The 14,923-nt window shown below is 38.0% G+C and overlaps 1 protein-coding gene across 6 annotated transcripts in view; it reads left to right on the forward strand.

Moving 5' to 3' along the window:
• The window catches only part of DGKH (diacylglycerol kinase eta), a 183,226-nt gene that overhangs the window by 146,068 nt on the left and 22,235 nt on the right, over nt 1–14,923 (forward strand). For all 6 annotated transcript variants that reach the window (XM_035553390.2, XM_035553391.2, XM_035553392.2 and 3 more), the window contains 6 exons: nt 2,762–2,869; nt 6,061–6,174; nt 6,464–6,598; nt 7,642–7,808; nt 10,185–10,290; nt 11,837–11,929. In XM_035553390.2, the coding sequence (XP_035409283.1) occupies nt 2,762–2,869; nt 6,061–6,174; nt 6,464–6,598; nt 7,642–7,808; nt 10,185–10,290; nt 11,837–11,929 (723 nt within the window). The remainder of the gene's footprint in view (nt 1–2,761; nt 2,870–6,060; nt 6,175–6,463; nt 6,599–7,641; nt 7,809–10,184; nt 10,291–11,836; nt 11,930–14,923) is intronic.

Raw genomic sequence — 14,923 nt, forward strand, 5'->3', positions numbered from 1 at the left:
AGGTTTCCCGTTTCTTGTAATTGCTGTTTTGTTCTGTTTTATTAAAAAAATAATTGTATAGAAAATACATAAAATATATTCTTAATGTCTATTACATTAAATTGGGAGACCAGGTTTTAAGGATAATAACAGAAATGTACATACACTAAACAGAAGGAAAGGGATAAGGAGTCTTAATCCTTCAGGTTCACTTTAAACTTTCTGACAGCTTGATTACACATATAAAGAGAGCACACAGATGGTCTTACGAAAAAAATCCTGACAAGAGGAGAGATTCTGAGTGTACATCACAAGAAGCTTAGCTACACCTACAGAGACTTTCTCAAATAGGTGTTCAAGAAAGTCACACAGAGAAACCAAAGTATTACCACAGCAACAACAAATGCAATCAATGGTAATTATCTGAACATAAAGAGTTTTTTTTCTTTTAAGTTCTAGCACCAAATCTAAGTCTTCTTCACAATACTAGGAACTTAAAGGAGATGATATAAATGGTTACCAAATGCAGAAAAAGACTATGGGATGGTTACAGCTGTGCTCACCTGAAGAATATCTAGGCTGGAGTTTGAAAGAGAACCTAAATGGTTTCTCTTTTTTCTTCATTTTAAGTATTTAATATGGAAGTTCATGATATGTATATGAAGATATTTTATAAGATAAAATAATAATTTTAATTTACTGGAACTCTTTCTCTTCACTGAGCTTTAGGAGGAATTTGTATGGTAGAGGCAGATTGCTGTTATCAAAGGATTGAATAATTATCATGGAATTATACAGTAGTTAGTGAATATAATGACAGGAAAGAACATTATGTATGCTGCAGATAGAATTCTAATTTAAGGATATCTGAATACGATTCAAATAAGATTCAATAAGGCATTCATATCTGACCTTTCCATAATTATTTTTGAATATATCTGGAAGTAAACCAACAAGTAGAAATTTCATATTTAGTGTTGCCTTGCATAATATCAGCCTTATGCAAAAACTTGTGATGAGGAGCTCAGCACTGAAAAATTAAAATGATCAATTTCAGGAATTGGAGGCAAACCTCTACTATAATGCAAATGGCTGTGTAGCATTTATTAATATCAGAGCACATGTTGGATACTGTCATATTTTGATTAAAATGTTAAATTGTGTCTTGTTGCTGAGATTAAATCATAAAAAGAAAGTGCTAAGCATATTCCAGAAATACTTTGCATCTCTTTCTCCTCCTGATACAATTGCTGAAGATTTCCTCATGGACCTATTAGAGGCAGTCCAGAGGAGGGCTGTGAGGGTGATCAGAGGGCTGTAGCACCTCTCCTACAAAGACAGGCTGAGGGAGTTGGGGTTGTTCAGCCTGGAGAAGAGAAGGCTCTGGGGAGACCTTACAGCAGCTTTCTAGTACTTAAAGGGGGCCTACAGGAAAGCTGGGGAGGGATTCTTTGTCAGGGAGTGGAGTGATAGGACAAGGGGGAATGGCTTTAAACTAAATAATGGGAGATTTAGATTAGATGCTAGGAGGAAATTCTTCACCCAGAGGGTGGTGAGGCACTGGCACAGGCTGCCCAGAGAAGCTGTGGATGCCCCATCCCTGGAGGTGTTCAAGGCCAGCCTGGATGGGGCTTTGGGCAACCTGATCTGGTGGGAGGTGTCCCTGCCCATGGCAGGGGGTTAGAATTAGGTGATCCTTAAGGTCTCTTCCAACCCAAGCCATTCTATGATTCTATGATTTGTATAATTATAAGATACTTTGACAGGACTAGTAACTCAGTAATTTAGCAATGTTCTTTGAAGAAAACTTTACTTGCAAACTGATGATCCCCAAAGTGACACCTGAATCCAGCAATTATGACCTTACATGTCCTACTTGCTTCAAATACACATTGTGGCCCTGCTGCAGGACTGTACTTTTGACTCCCAGTTCAATGGTTTGAGATTATTTGGCTGACCTGTGCAGTTGTACTGCTGTAAATCAAGAGTGATTTCACTGTAAATTTACTCTGGTCATAATCAAGGTAAGCTTGACCTGACTGACATGATTACTTGGTTGTGTTGAGTAGCACTAGTTGTTGCTTATGTTTTTTGGAGGATAAAGAGGACCAAGCTCTTACCTGCAAAAAACCCCACAAATTTTAGCCACAGCCAAGATAACATAACAGTGAGTCCTAGATTTGCCTTTGCACTTCTGGAAGGAAAGTGAATTATTTCTGCAGGAAGCCAGCTGTACAAGTACTAACAACACTCGTATTTAAGTACACTTGTGGCAATGCTAGAAACATTCTTTTTTTATTTTTTTTTTCCCCCACTTAATAGGCTTACCTAAATAACAAGTGTATTGCAACTTTGGGAATGCAGAAACAGGATGGGCAAATCAAGCTTTTTGTAACATCAATGAACTTTGCTGGCTTAATGTGTATACCCAGGGATTTAGCTTTTTTAATTGCTAAAAGACTTCTAATCCTTGATAGGGAGAGCATGGTTTAAGTGCATGAGAAATTTCACAGGTAGGGATGTGAAAATACTTCTTGGAAGAGTCACGGAAGACCTCTGCTGTAGATACTCAGGTTTTGTCATCGCTGCAAAAATTGGTGCTGAGATTAGGGAGGAAAAGTTTGTATTAGAGCTGCTTCGCAGTGTGGGTGGAATAGGCTTGTGTCAACCTATTAATGACTCTGTCCTCCCCTGCCAGCTCCGTTGAGGCTTCGTGTATTAAAAACGGCTGACTACTTTTATCACATTATTTATTTACTGAATGAGCTTTTATCCATTACAGTGTGACGGACAGTACATCCCCCTTCCAAGTCTGCAGGGCATAGCTGTGCTAAACATTCCCAGTTATGCTGGTGGGACTAATTTCTGGGGTGGAACCAAGGAAGATGATGTGAGTAATACTGAAGAGAAATAACCTTCTGGGCAAAACCTACAATAAATCCCATGAACTGCTGTTCTTGTTTAATTTTAATGGTACAGTCTGGATAACAACTCTTACTCACAGGGAGGCTGCTTGAGTTTAAACTGTGTTGTCTTGTATTTGATTTTTTTTTAATGGAAAATATATACCATGGTTACGCATTGTCTATTGTCTTCTGTCATGTCCTTTACATTCCAGCAAAATTTTCACAATAAGGCTTAATGATTAAAAAAGAAAAAAGCGGCTCTATGAAATAATATTTTTAGAAAATAATTTTAAAGACACTACTAGTTTCTCTACATATTATTTGCAGCAGTTGTAAAACAAAGTTTCTCAAAGCATAGATTCCTCTGTTATATTCTAATAATAAGGAAGATGGACAAAGATAATCATTCACACAGTTTATACTTGAATTTTCCTCCTGTTCTACAAACAGCTTCGGACTAAGGGATGGTCATTGAGAAAATTTAATGACTTGTAATTTAGTGGGGATAGTAACTGGTTTTTAAACATTATTTTCAATGAGCTTCTTAAAAATTTTGTAATGATATCTTTTTTTACCTTCCTCCTCATATCTTCTAAGAAATGTTGGACTACACAGATGCCTGAATGTCTTACAGCAGCACTAAGACTGTTTCGTATTGTCTACTTCATGCACAGTACAACCATTGTAATTGCTTGCAGACTATCCCAGTTCTGAATATCCTGATTTACTGCGAGGTCTGACTCACCTAAAACTGTACTCACCAATTCGATTATGGTTTTAATCTCGACAATCTAGGACTTTTGCACCAAAATGCTTTTGCTTTCTTGTGACTTACTATGCTCAGTTTTTATACATATTTTAAAGTCAGAACAAGTACTTCAACATGTTTCAATATCCTTTTTTTTTTTTTTGATATATGTTGGAGAATGGCAGTTATGTTTATATTTGGTTGCAGATATCTAATGTTTTGATATTCTCCATGTTCACATTCATAGCTTGAAAGCATCTCTAATGTCTGCTCAGCTCCTATTCGGGAGTTTATTTTTCTCCCTGGGCCACCTGACTGAGAGAGAAGATCTGTCCTAGCTGTCATACTGGCATATACAGCAAATGTGTATGTCTTGGAGCAGTTTTATTGATATTTTTAGTCATCTAGTGATCAGAACTGCCAGCAAAGTGACATGTTTACTCTGGACAAAGTTAGGAACATAAGTCACTGCTTTACTGCAATCTTGAGTGACCGATGGTCAGAGATGGTGGTGGTCTGAAAACACTTCTTGTCTGGACTAAACAAAGATGTTGCCTTGATGGCTGCAAGTATTTCTGAAACATTACTGGTGAGCCAAAGAGGGCAGCTGCACATTGAGTTGAGCAGGGCTTCTTTAAGCATGTTGTTTTGGTGTCCAAAAGACAAGCTGGAAACATGACCTGTGGTGAGATGCAACAGGAAAGGAGGGAATTGTTTCCTGAGCATTGATCTGTAAGGATTTGTTTGGCTTCATTTGAAAAAACAATTATATATATACTTGGTTGTTTTTCAGTGCAGATATGTTTTACTTGTGGAGAGACACAGTAGATTAGGCTGTGGTTTGTCCATTCTTTTTCTAAAATGGAAGCACAAAATAAATGAAGTCTTGGAACTACTTTTCTTAACCCCTGCTGAGATATCCCTGTAGATGTCAGTTATTAAAGCTGGATCAGGGACTGTCCATACCTTTTTACCTTGGAAAACCAGAAATTCTGTTTTGGATCTTTTCAAGCAGTTCACTTACCCATGGTAAATGAAAAAAATCCATCAGTGAAAACTTTTGGTTTAGAACACACTAGGCCTAGTAAAATTGCATTTTCATTCTTTGACACTGATTTATTCAAGTCTCACCTATGCAATCCTGGGATGCTCTGAGGGCAAGTGCTGCAACTGTGGCAAACTACGGCAACTGAGGGCAAACTATGGCAACTGTGCTGTGCAGCCCTTTCCCTGAGATGACTTCCTCAGTCTCCAGGTCAAAGCCCCACTCACTGCACTGGGGCGAAGGCTCCCATTGGCTTGTGACGGGCAGCAAGGACCAAAGTTCCTCCCCCTGTTTCCCATCCTCTTCCTCACTAAGCCATCACCACAGCCACTACCTGGACTGTGCAGTCCTGGATCTTCACCCTCTTATTCTCCACCTCCAGGAAGGAGGCACCTCCATTCTCAGGGGGCAGTTGTGTCTTTTGGGCTCCTTTCCAGGATTTTCTCGTCTGTTCTCTGGTGTACAATGTAGCTTACTTCACCAAGTGAGGTTGTTTGAGTACCACTCAGAGAAATTTACCCACTGTTTACTCATTATAATCTTACTGGAGTGATACCTCCTGCTGACTTTTCTCCCTTGCTGCTCCCTATTCCATATCAGTATGAAATGATCAAGCTTCAAGTGACTTACAGTGGCTTCAAGTGACTTCAAGTGACTTATAGGGCTTACAGTGTCTTCTGGGTCCCTTGAACAAACTGAACTCCAGTCTAAGACTTCCCCCCACCACGGCCAAGTTCTCCTCCAGGACACCAGATGGCAATGGCACACGCTCCACTTCATGCACTTTTCTAAGCTCATGGGAATTCAAAGTCTTGGCTGGATAAGGACATTTGCTAGACTTTTTTTTTTTTAATGTTTATGGCAGATAATTATATACTCTTCAAACAAGATTCTCCTCAGTATTAAAGCATCATTTATCAAAGCTGAGAGTGGATCAGATGTTGGTTTCCAGAGAATTATAGGAACATAAGCACTTCTGAGAAAAAAGCACCATTGCTCCGCTTAACTTCGAGAACCTCTTAGATATTAAGTACCTTAACCAAGTGGAGGTTTAAACTGGCCTTTCATTTTGCACTGAAAAGCATTTCTTAGTCATGGAACATGCCTTTGTATATATAAGGATATGCCCTGTCATTCAGATATTTGAAATGCTGTTGTCATTGCTGTTTTAACATAGCATTTGCCTGCTGTCTGTGATATCTCATTCGTATAATATTTATAGGGACAATGTAGTTATTCTAAAGCATTTAGATGCATTTAAATGTTGAAATTGAATCTGTAAGTGAACCTACAGAAAAGAAGGCTGAATTTGTGCTTCATTGGTCATGCACTCTAAGCACAAAATGTACTATGGAAAATGGAATATTTTATTTCTCTTTCAGATATTTGGGGCCCCATCTTTTGATGATAAAATCTTAGAAGTTGTGGCAGTATTTGGCAGCATGCAGATGGCAGTTTCAAGAGTTATCAAACTGCAACACCACCGGATAGCTCAGGTCTGTTTCTTGATGGAAAGCACATGACATAGTTGGCATCAGTTTGGGATGCTGGAGAGTGGTGGTACTCTAGATGACCACTGCCCTATACATTACTAAAGCACTGACATTGTTTTAATGTTAGCGGGTAACAAATTGTCTTAAATGATGGATGAAATATAAAAGCGCTTCACCCTTGAGGCAAATCTGGAGGAAAGCCACAGCTCCTAGTAATCAACATATTTCAGGTGGTCCGTCAGTTTGATTAATATTTATTGCTCTGTAAAATAACATGTTTGTTCTTTTCCAGTGTCGGTCAGTAAAGATCACCATACTTGGTGATGAAGGGGTTCCAGTGCAAGTCGATGGAGAGGCATGGATCCAGCCCCCGGGAGTTATTAAAATTGTACATAAAAACAGAGCTCAGATGCTAACACGAGACAGAGTATGTTGAAGAAAGCGTGTTATAAGATACCTTTGCTAAAATTGTTTTCTGTAGTAATTTGATTTAGTTACAACAGGAAAAAATAGTGCTTACAAAAATGTTTTATAACTATTTATATTACTTAAGTAATTACTTGCAGTTATCTAATTTCCGTAATAAGCTGGATAGAGAACTGTTCTTTTGTATAAGTGACACAGCTCTTTACTAGCTTTTTTCAGCTATCTTAGTGCTATTCCCATGTTCTTATTTAATATATACTAAGAGGAAGAATGCTCAAAATTTTCTTCTTTTTTTCTTTTTTTTTTCTTTTTTTTCTTTTTTTCTTTTTTTTCTTTTTTTTCTTTTTTTTTTTTCTTTGAGGCACTAGATGTATATATATACACAATCATATACTGGAAATTTTAACAAGTTGCAGATATAGTGAAGTTCTATAATGTCTATTTTTCGGCATAATTTGTGCAGATTTCTCTCATCTCTCTGTCCTACTAGTTCTCCATCTTCCACTAAACACAGTCTCGGAAAGAAGAGACACAATCATACTCTAGTCACAAAGCCACTAGAGAGTTCATGCTTGTCTAGGATTACCATGCAAAAGGCGTTATTGTCCCTCAGTTCTCTGGCCACTAGCTGGATGTTGAATCTAGTGTGGAATTCATAGCATTGGAATTGTATTTTATTAAGTTAACTTTTTTTTTTCTGCCATTTGTTTAGGGTTGATATTTCTATTACTTTGAGATTTGGATCCTACTGTCCTCGCAAAATATGCTTACATTATTATTGCCTTCATATTCTTACAATTTTGGAAGACATTTGTTGAGAATAAGAGGGAGAGAGATATCTTTCAGAACGGAATTATTATCTTCTCTATTTTATAGAGAATCAGATTATTCTCTATACTAAGTTTTAAACAAATAAATGTCACTTCATTATTTAGAGAGCTAGTACTATTTATATAAAATTGTGTGTCATTCCATAAACTTTTACATATATCGACAAAAATATCACAAGTGCTGTGAACTGACTGTATAATTCATTTTGATCAGGCCTTTGAAAACACCCTGAAGTCTTGGGAAGACAAACAGAAGTATGATTCCTGCAAACCTGTCATTCGATCTCCCTTGTACCCTCAACAGGCTGTTGAGTTGGCTACAGAAGAAGAAGTCACTCAGATACAGCTTTGTTCACAAGCTGCAGAAGAACTTATTACCAGGTACAATAGAATTAGTAAGTTTGGATTGGTAACCTATACACTAAGACTGAGTTATTCATATGAGTGCATACATAGATTTAGTAGTGTGTATTTTCACAGAATCATAGAATGGCTTGGGTTGGAAGGGACCTTAGAGATCATCCAATTCCACCCCCCGCTGCCATAGGCAGGGACACCTCCCACCAGACCAGGTTGCCCAAAGCCCCATCCAGCCTGGCCTTGAACACCTCCAGGGATGGGGCAGCCACAACTTCTCTGGGCAACCTGTGCCAGTGCCTTACCACTCTCACAGTGAAGACTTTCCTCCTAACATCTAATCTAAATCTTCCCTCTTTTAGTTTAAAACTGTTCCCCCTTGTCCTGTCACTGTCTGCACAAGGAAAAAGTTGATCTTCATCTTTTTTTAAGCCCCCTTCAACTACTGAAAAGCTGCAATGAGGTCTCCCCGGAGCCTTCTCCAGGCTGAATGTCCCCAGCTCTCTCAGCCTTTTTTCACAGGAGAGGTGCTCCAGCCCTCTGACCATCTTGGTGGGCCTCCTCTGGCCCCGCTCTCACAGCCCCACACCCTCCTTGTGCTGGGCCCAGCCCTGGACGCAGCACTCCAGGTGGGGCCTCACAAGGGCAGAGCAGAGGGGCACAATCCCCTCCCTTACCTGCTGGCCACACCTTTTTTCCCTGTCTTTTGTTTAATGTTTAGTTACCACTCTTATCAGTCTTTTGATTTATTTTTATTTATTATTTCTATTACTATTTTTAACTATTTTTAAGGCTTAGCTTGTTAATATATGTCACTTCAGAATTTATTGTCTTGTGAAAACTGACTTTTTGAAGAAGCAATGGAAACACAAAACTGGGAAGTTTTTTTGTGGAGAGACTTGATTTATTTATTTTTTTTAATCAAAACTAAAAATGTGTTTTTTGGGGAAAAAGAAAAAACAAATAAACACGTTGGAAATCTACTTTAGAAGTCAACAGTGAAGATACATTACCTGGCTAGTCAATTAACAGATATGTTAGAACTCCATGCATCTGAATCTGTTTTTAGTTGCACCTTCTACAACAGGTGCCTCTGTCCTGGAATTTCTCTCCATTGGGTATAACAGGAGAGACTACAGCAAGTATAGGCATCTACATTGCTCATGTCTCATAACTGTGGACAGATCATTCTCAGGTGTTTGAATCTTTGTAGGTTTTTTATGAGTATATAAAATATTTTCCTGTTCCAGCAGCCTCTGACCATCCAAATCTTTTATTTTCTTGACTTTCAGTTCCACCGTCACTGCTTCCTCATCCATTTTTATTTCTCCATAAAATCTTGTTATTCATGTTTTAAAAAAAAAGACGAGCACTTTTCAGTAAATAAGAAAGTTTTCTTAAAGTATATCAGAAGCAAACAATTAACAAAACAACATTCAATGAACCCACATTGCCAGATTAAATTCTGTTAATATTCTGTTCCAGGGCCTCACCACTCTCTGAGTAAAGAATTTCTTCCTTATATCTAATCTGAATCTACCACTTTTTAGTTTAAATCCACTACTCCTTGTCCTGTCGCTCCACTGCCTGACAAAGAGTCCCTCCCCAACTTTCCTGTAGGCTCCCATTAGGTACTGGAAGGCCATTGTAAGGTCTCCCCAGAGCCTTCTCTTCTCCAGGCTGAACAATCCCAGCTCTCTCAGCCTGTCTTGATAGGAGAAAAGTAATCAAAAGTAATTCTTGGAGTCCCTGTTTAGCAGCACAAGAACTACAATTATTTGTAGTTCTTCAATGCTTTTTGTATTGTGCTGGTGACTTAAGTAGACATAAAAAATGGTTTAGATTATAGTTTACCTGGAGGGAAATGTAGCTGAGGCAGCTTAAAACTTCTTTACTGTTCTGCAGATGGTCCTGAGGTTATAATTACAACTGGACTTCAGATAATCTCTAATGATCGCACACAATTTGAATGTCATGTCTAAAGGAGTTCTCAAGCTTTTTGTGATATGCTTTGTGGAATACATTAATATTTTTTAAGATAATTTTAAGATAATTTCATGACGAGTTATCTTAATATGTGAGAGTTTTCCTTTGTGGTTTGTTTGAGTTAATAGCCCCACATTTTTTTTGGTACAAGTCTTGCATAACATTTGTGTTCTAAGGCAGATAATGTGTCTCTGTTTCATAGCAGAATAAATCTTCTGTATTATGGATATCATTTATGTGAGTTTCTGTGTTGCTTAAAGCGATGCTTATATTAGAACTTTTGTTTTAAAGGACTATGTTTCTTAAATGTTTTGTGAACTTTTTATATTTTCTCACATGATAATATTGTGTAGTGTTAAGAATTACTCTTTGTAGGAGGTAAGAAATATTTTTCTCTTTTTCCTGTTTTTGTAGAATCTGTGAAGCTGCAAAAATACATGGCCTCTTGGAGCAGGAGCTTGCTCATGCTGTTAATGCATGTTCACATGCATTAAATAAAGCCAACCCAAGGTTTCCTGAGGTAAAGGAAGAACAGACATTTATGTATAAGTAAATGCATTATAATATCTGTGGACATAAGGTTGTGACATACGATCTGCATTGTACTCCCTGCTCCCATATTGCAACAAGTTGGGTGATAATTCTTAAAGTTTTTATAAACAAGACTCCTAGATATACATACACATACTCAAGTTTAAAATGAAATTGCTTAACAGACGAACAGAGCTGTATTGACTCCCCTTTTTTGTCACTTTTTCTAAGGTGAAAATAAAAGGAAGGTTGCTTCCAATTCTGAAGGTGCTGGTCTGCACAGCTGCAGGAAGTCTCAGCTCTTCACATGCTTAAGGAAACAACCCATAGCTGATAAATATGGGAGAGATAATGCTCAAAGATTCTGAAATTTCTTAATAATACTGGGAATATGAGTTAGAAAAACTGTCTTCCTTCGGAAGAGGAAGAAAAGTCCCCTCCTGATCTTAGATCAATGTGATATCTGAGAAAATAGATGATGTAGTTTCTGCATTCATCATTGTCCCCCCCAGTTTATGTTCCCTTTTGTGGTTACTGGATGTTGGAAAGGGACGTTAATGACTGAATATGTGGAACATCTGAGTTTTGTTGTGGTGTGGGAGTAACCAAAAGGAAGATTGGATGAGGGGCATGGTGAAAGTATGTCTGTTGTCTTTTGGAAGCAGTCGAGAATTCAGTCCATCTGCAGTAGAAATCCACAGTGAGGGGCATTCATCCTGAAGTGATGCAGCAATGTGTATATTAGTCAAGCAAGATGGTGTGCTCTTGTAGTTCTGAGCACACGTAAATCAAACTCGTGTCAGCAAATAGCAAAAACAATAGCCAAAGTAAGATGGCATCTACTTGCAGACGACAGTGTAGGCATATCTCCAGACACAGAGTAGAGGCATGTTGAAGGCTCAACAAATTATATTACTACACACAGGTTAATTCTCGTGAATGTTTTCATAGAAATTTTCACACTTAATTGTTATCCAAACGTTATGCAGAGAATGCAGAGAGGGGAGAAGGGACACTAAGTCTCTCTTCTTACTAGGCAATCTGTGTGTTTTCAGGGGTTGGAGCCAAAGATGATTAATTAGGTAGAGTCTATCTATATAATTTTAACTGACCTAAGCTTACCTGTGGTAAATATGTTTGTTAACCTGTGCTCCTTAAAATATGACTAGCAGTTTACTTCTGCTAAGATTAAGGTGAATGATTTGTGTCAATGGTTTGTTAAAAGAGGCCTACAACTTCTCTGTTGGCCTTTGCCATCCATAAAAGTCATGGATTCTTCTCACAGGTGTCTTATCACTGGACCTTTAGGATTGTATAAGATCATATTTAATAAAGTTGGGGAAAAGACAATAAATAAATAGTATATTTTTCTTTTTTTTTTTTTTGTGATCTCAGTGCTGAAGAAGTTGTCAATGTAGAGCTAAATTGATGTATTTCTCCTAGAAGAATACACAGTATATGCTGTAAGCCCAAAGTACTTATTCTCAGACCAAGTAGCATCCTATCAAATAATTTTTATGCTTCTTATTCCCCAGAGCCTTACCAGAAACACTGCCATGGAGATAGCTGTCAATGTGAAGGCCTTACATAATGAAACTGAATCCCTGCTAGTAGGAAGAGTTCCTTTGGTAAGATGACAAAATACATTATTTTATTCCCTCATGCTTGATGTGATCTGTTCTTTGATTTAGAATACTAACACAGAATTTAAGATGTGCTATAAGCAGCTCTGTAAGGCCGGATGGAAGATAGTACACTGCATTTGTGGCTGGAAGCAGAATGAGTTACAAATTCTTGTCCTAGGTTGGTGTCCATCTTCCCTCACTTGACATATCTAAAAGTCATTGCCTGGGCTGTTTTTTTCAGTAGTCAGTGGAGAGAAATAAATATATCTGTTGAGGCTGATTGACCCCCAGATGTCTTGGAGACTTATCTTAGAAAAAGATAAATCATCTTCTGGAGGTTTAGCATTTAAGAAAATTTCTGGAGTTCTATTATGGACTATTTTCAGAGTTTAAATAGAACCGGGGGTGACAGCTATTCAGACTCATACATTCACCTTCTACAGATCTAATTTGGTAAAGTAAATCTCACCCTTGTTCTAATACCTAGGAAGAGTTATTTTATAACCTTTAACTGGTAAGTGTTCAAGAGACCTCTGATGGTACTTAAAGACTTTGCTTCATCTCTTTTGGCTAGTGTTTCTGTCCCTAAAATGAAGAAGACTACTTAAGAATTGCTGTAGTTGGATACATAATTAGAAAATTCATTTATCTGAAATTGTGAAGAGAAGAAAGATGTCAGGTTTTCTATGCTGGTCCAGTTTTACAGTAACAAGATTACTCAGTAGGAACAGATATATTTTCTTTGGATTCAGAAACAGATGTACCGGTACCTTACTGTTGATTTGAATGTTATAATTAAAAATGGATATCAATAGGGATATTCCAATTTGTCCGAGTTCAGGTGTGAAACATATTGGGGCAGGTTCGGATACCTTTTTACATGTGAAAAATGGTACAAGTCCATTCTACAGTAACAAGCGTTAGTATATGGCCTAAAGGATAATAACCACTTAAGTTCTAGAAATACAATAGAATAGGTTAGTTGGAAGGGACCTACAAAGGCCATGAAGGCCTGACCACTTCAGGGCTAACCGAGAGTTAAAGCATGTTATTAAGGGCATTATCCAAATGGTTCTTGAACACTGACAGGCATGGGACATTAACCACCTCTCTAGGAAGCCTGTTCCAGTGTCTGATCACCCTCACAGTAAATAAATGTTTCCTAATGTCTAGTCTGAACCTCCCCTGGTGCAGCTTTGTGCTGTTCCCACGTCCTATCATTGGCTACTGGAGAGAAGAGATGGGCACCTACCTCTCCATCTCCCCTCCTCAGGAAGTTGTAGGGAGCAATGATCTTGCCTCTTAGCCTCTTTTTCTCCAGACTAGACACCCCAGGTGTCCTCAGACTCTCGGCACAGCTCATGCCTTCCAGCCCTTTTACCAGCTTTGTTGCCTTCCTTTGGACATTCAAGGACCCTAACACCCTTTTAATATTGTGTAGCCAAGAACTGCACACAATATTCAAGGTGAGGCTGTGACAATGCCAATTACTGTGGGATAATAACCTCTTTTGACCGTTTTTGCCCTCCTGGTTTGCCAGGGCACACTGCTGGCTCGTGTTAAGCCAACTGTCGACCAGCAAGCCCAGCTTCTGCACAGCTTCTTTCCAGCCACTCGTCTCCCAGTCTGTATCTATGTCCAGCATTCGTCTGCTCAGGTGCAGAATCTCACATTTTCCAATCATAGAATCATTAGGGTTGGAAAAGACCTCCAAGATCATCTGGTCCAGCCATCACCCTACTTTGCCGAACTTGATGCTGTTGATGATTGTTCAATGTTCCAGTCTATCTAGATCCCTCTGCAAGGTCTCTTGTCTGTCCAGAGAGTCAAGAGCACCTCCCCATTTAATAAAATAGTTAAAGATTAGGCTCATATGATCTATTTTATGAAGTTTTGAAAGGGAAAAATATTCATTAGTTGATTTTGTTCAAGACATGGGAAAAATATCTACTGGTGTTTTTCTTTTTTTTTTTTTTTTTTTCTCCAGATAGCTATTACTAATTCCCCATTTGAGATTGAATGAGGAATCAATAGAGGAAATTGTTTATTTTTTAAAATAGTTTGGGAAGAGGAATTAGAGGAAAAAGTTTAAGTTGCTGATGCAATACTAGGACTAGTGTAATTTATCAAGACAATCTAGGAATAATGTTATTATGGAAACTTTCCAACTGAAACATTACCTCTCATTGTGTTGTTGAGCTGATCCAGTGTTCAAACTCCTAAATGTAATTTGATTCATTTGTCTGTGTCTGATTTTTGCATATTTTATTTCTGTTTCTCATTATGGTCTATGCATATGTCTTCATGGGTCTACATCACAGATATTTTTTTAATAAAAAGGTCGTTTGGAAGTTACCTAGGTATCTTCCAGAAATGTCCATTACACTCATTTGACAGCATTCTTACTTTTCTTACTCAGAATAGTATTCCACAGTTACAATAACAAGGCACTGTTGTAGCCTTATTGACACATATTTTATAAATGCCAAAGCTACATGTATGTTGGTTCCTCACTTTGATTAGAAACAGATGAAGTGTAAGGTGTTGCTTGATCTATCTTCTGCTGTTCTATCATACACTGTTCTCCAGTCTTTCTCCCGTGACAGATAGACATTCTTTCTTTAATATCTTTTTTTTTTTTTTTTCAATAATCCCCCACCCTCTCATCTGTGATCAAAGCTCCCTATAGCTGTCAATTGATGCCTCCCTTGCATATGCTACTTGGTAAGCTTTTTCTCTGGTTGCTGTTTACCAGCTCTGAGTATTTCCATTATAAGGAGACAAGAAATGTAAATGCAGACACAAGGAGACTGTGATTCTTGCCACCTCCTCTAAGATAACATTAACCAATTTCATATGACAGTATTAGCTGGGTGACATCAAAGGGTGAATTAGATATAAATACCATTTTTAGTTAAATGAAAAGATGGGACAACGAAGCTGATTAGCTGATTTGTGGAATCTCACAGATAGTTATGGCTGGAATACGGTTTGGAA

The sequence above is a fragment of the Cygnus atratus genome, chromosome 1, assembly GCF_013377495.2.
Source record: "Cygnus atratus isolate AKBS03 ecotype Queensland, Australia chromosome 1, CAtr_DNAZoo_HiC_assembly, whole genome shotgun sequence".
Taxonomy (NCBI): Eukaryota; Metazoa; Chordata; class Aves; order Anseriformes; family Anatidae; genus Cygnus; species Cygnus atratus.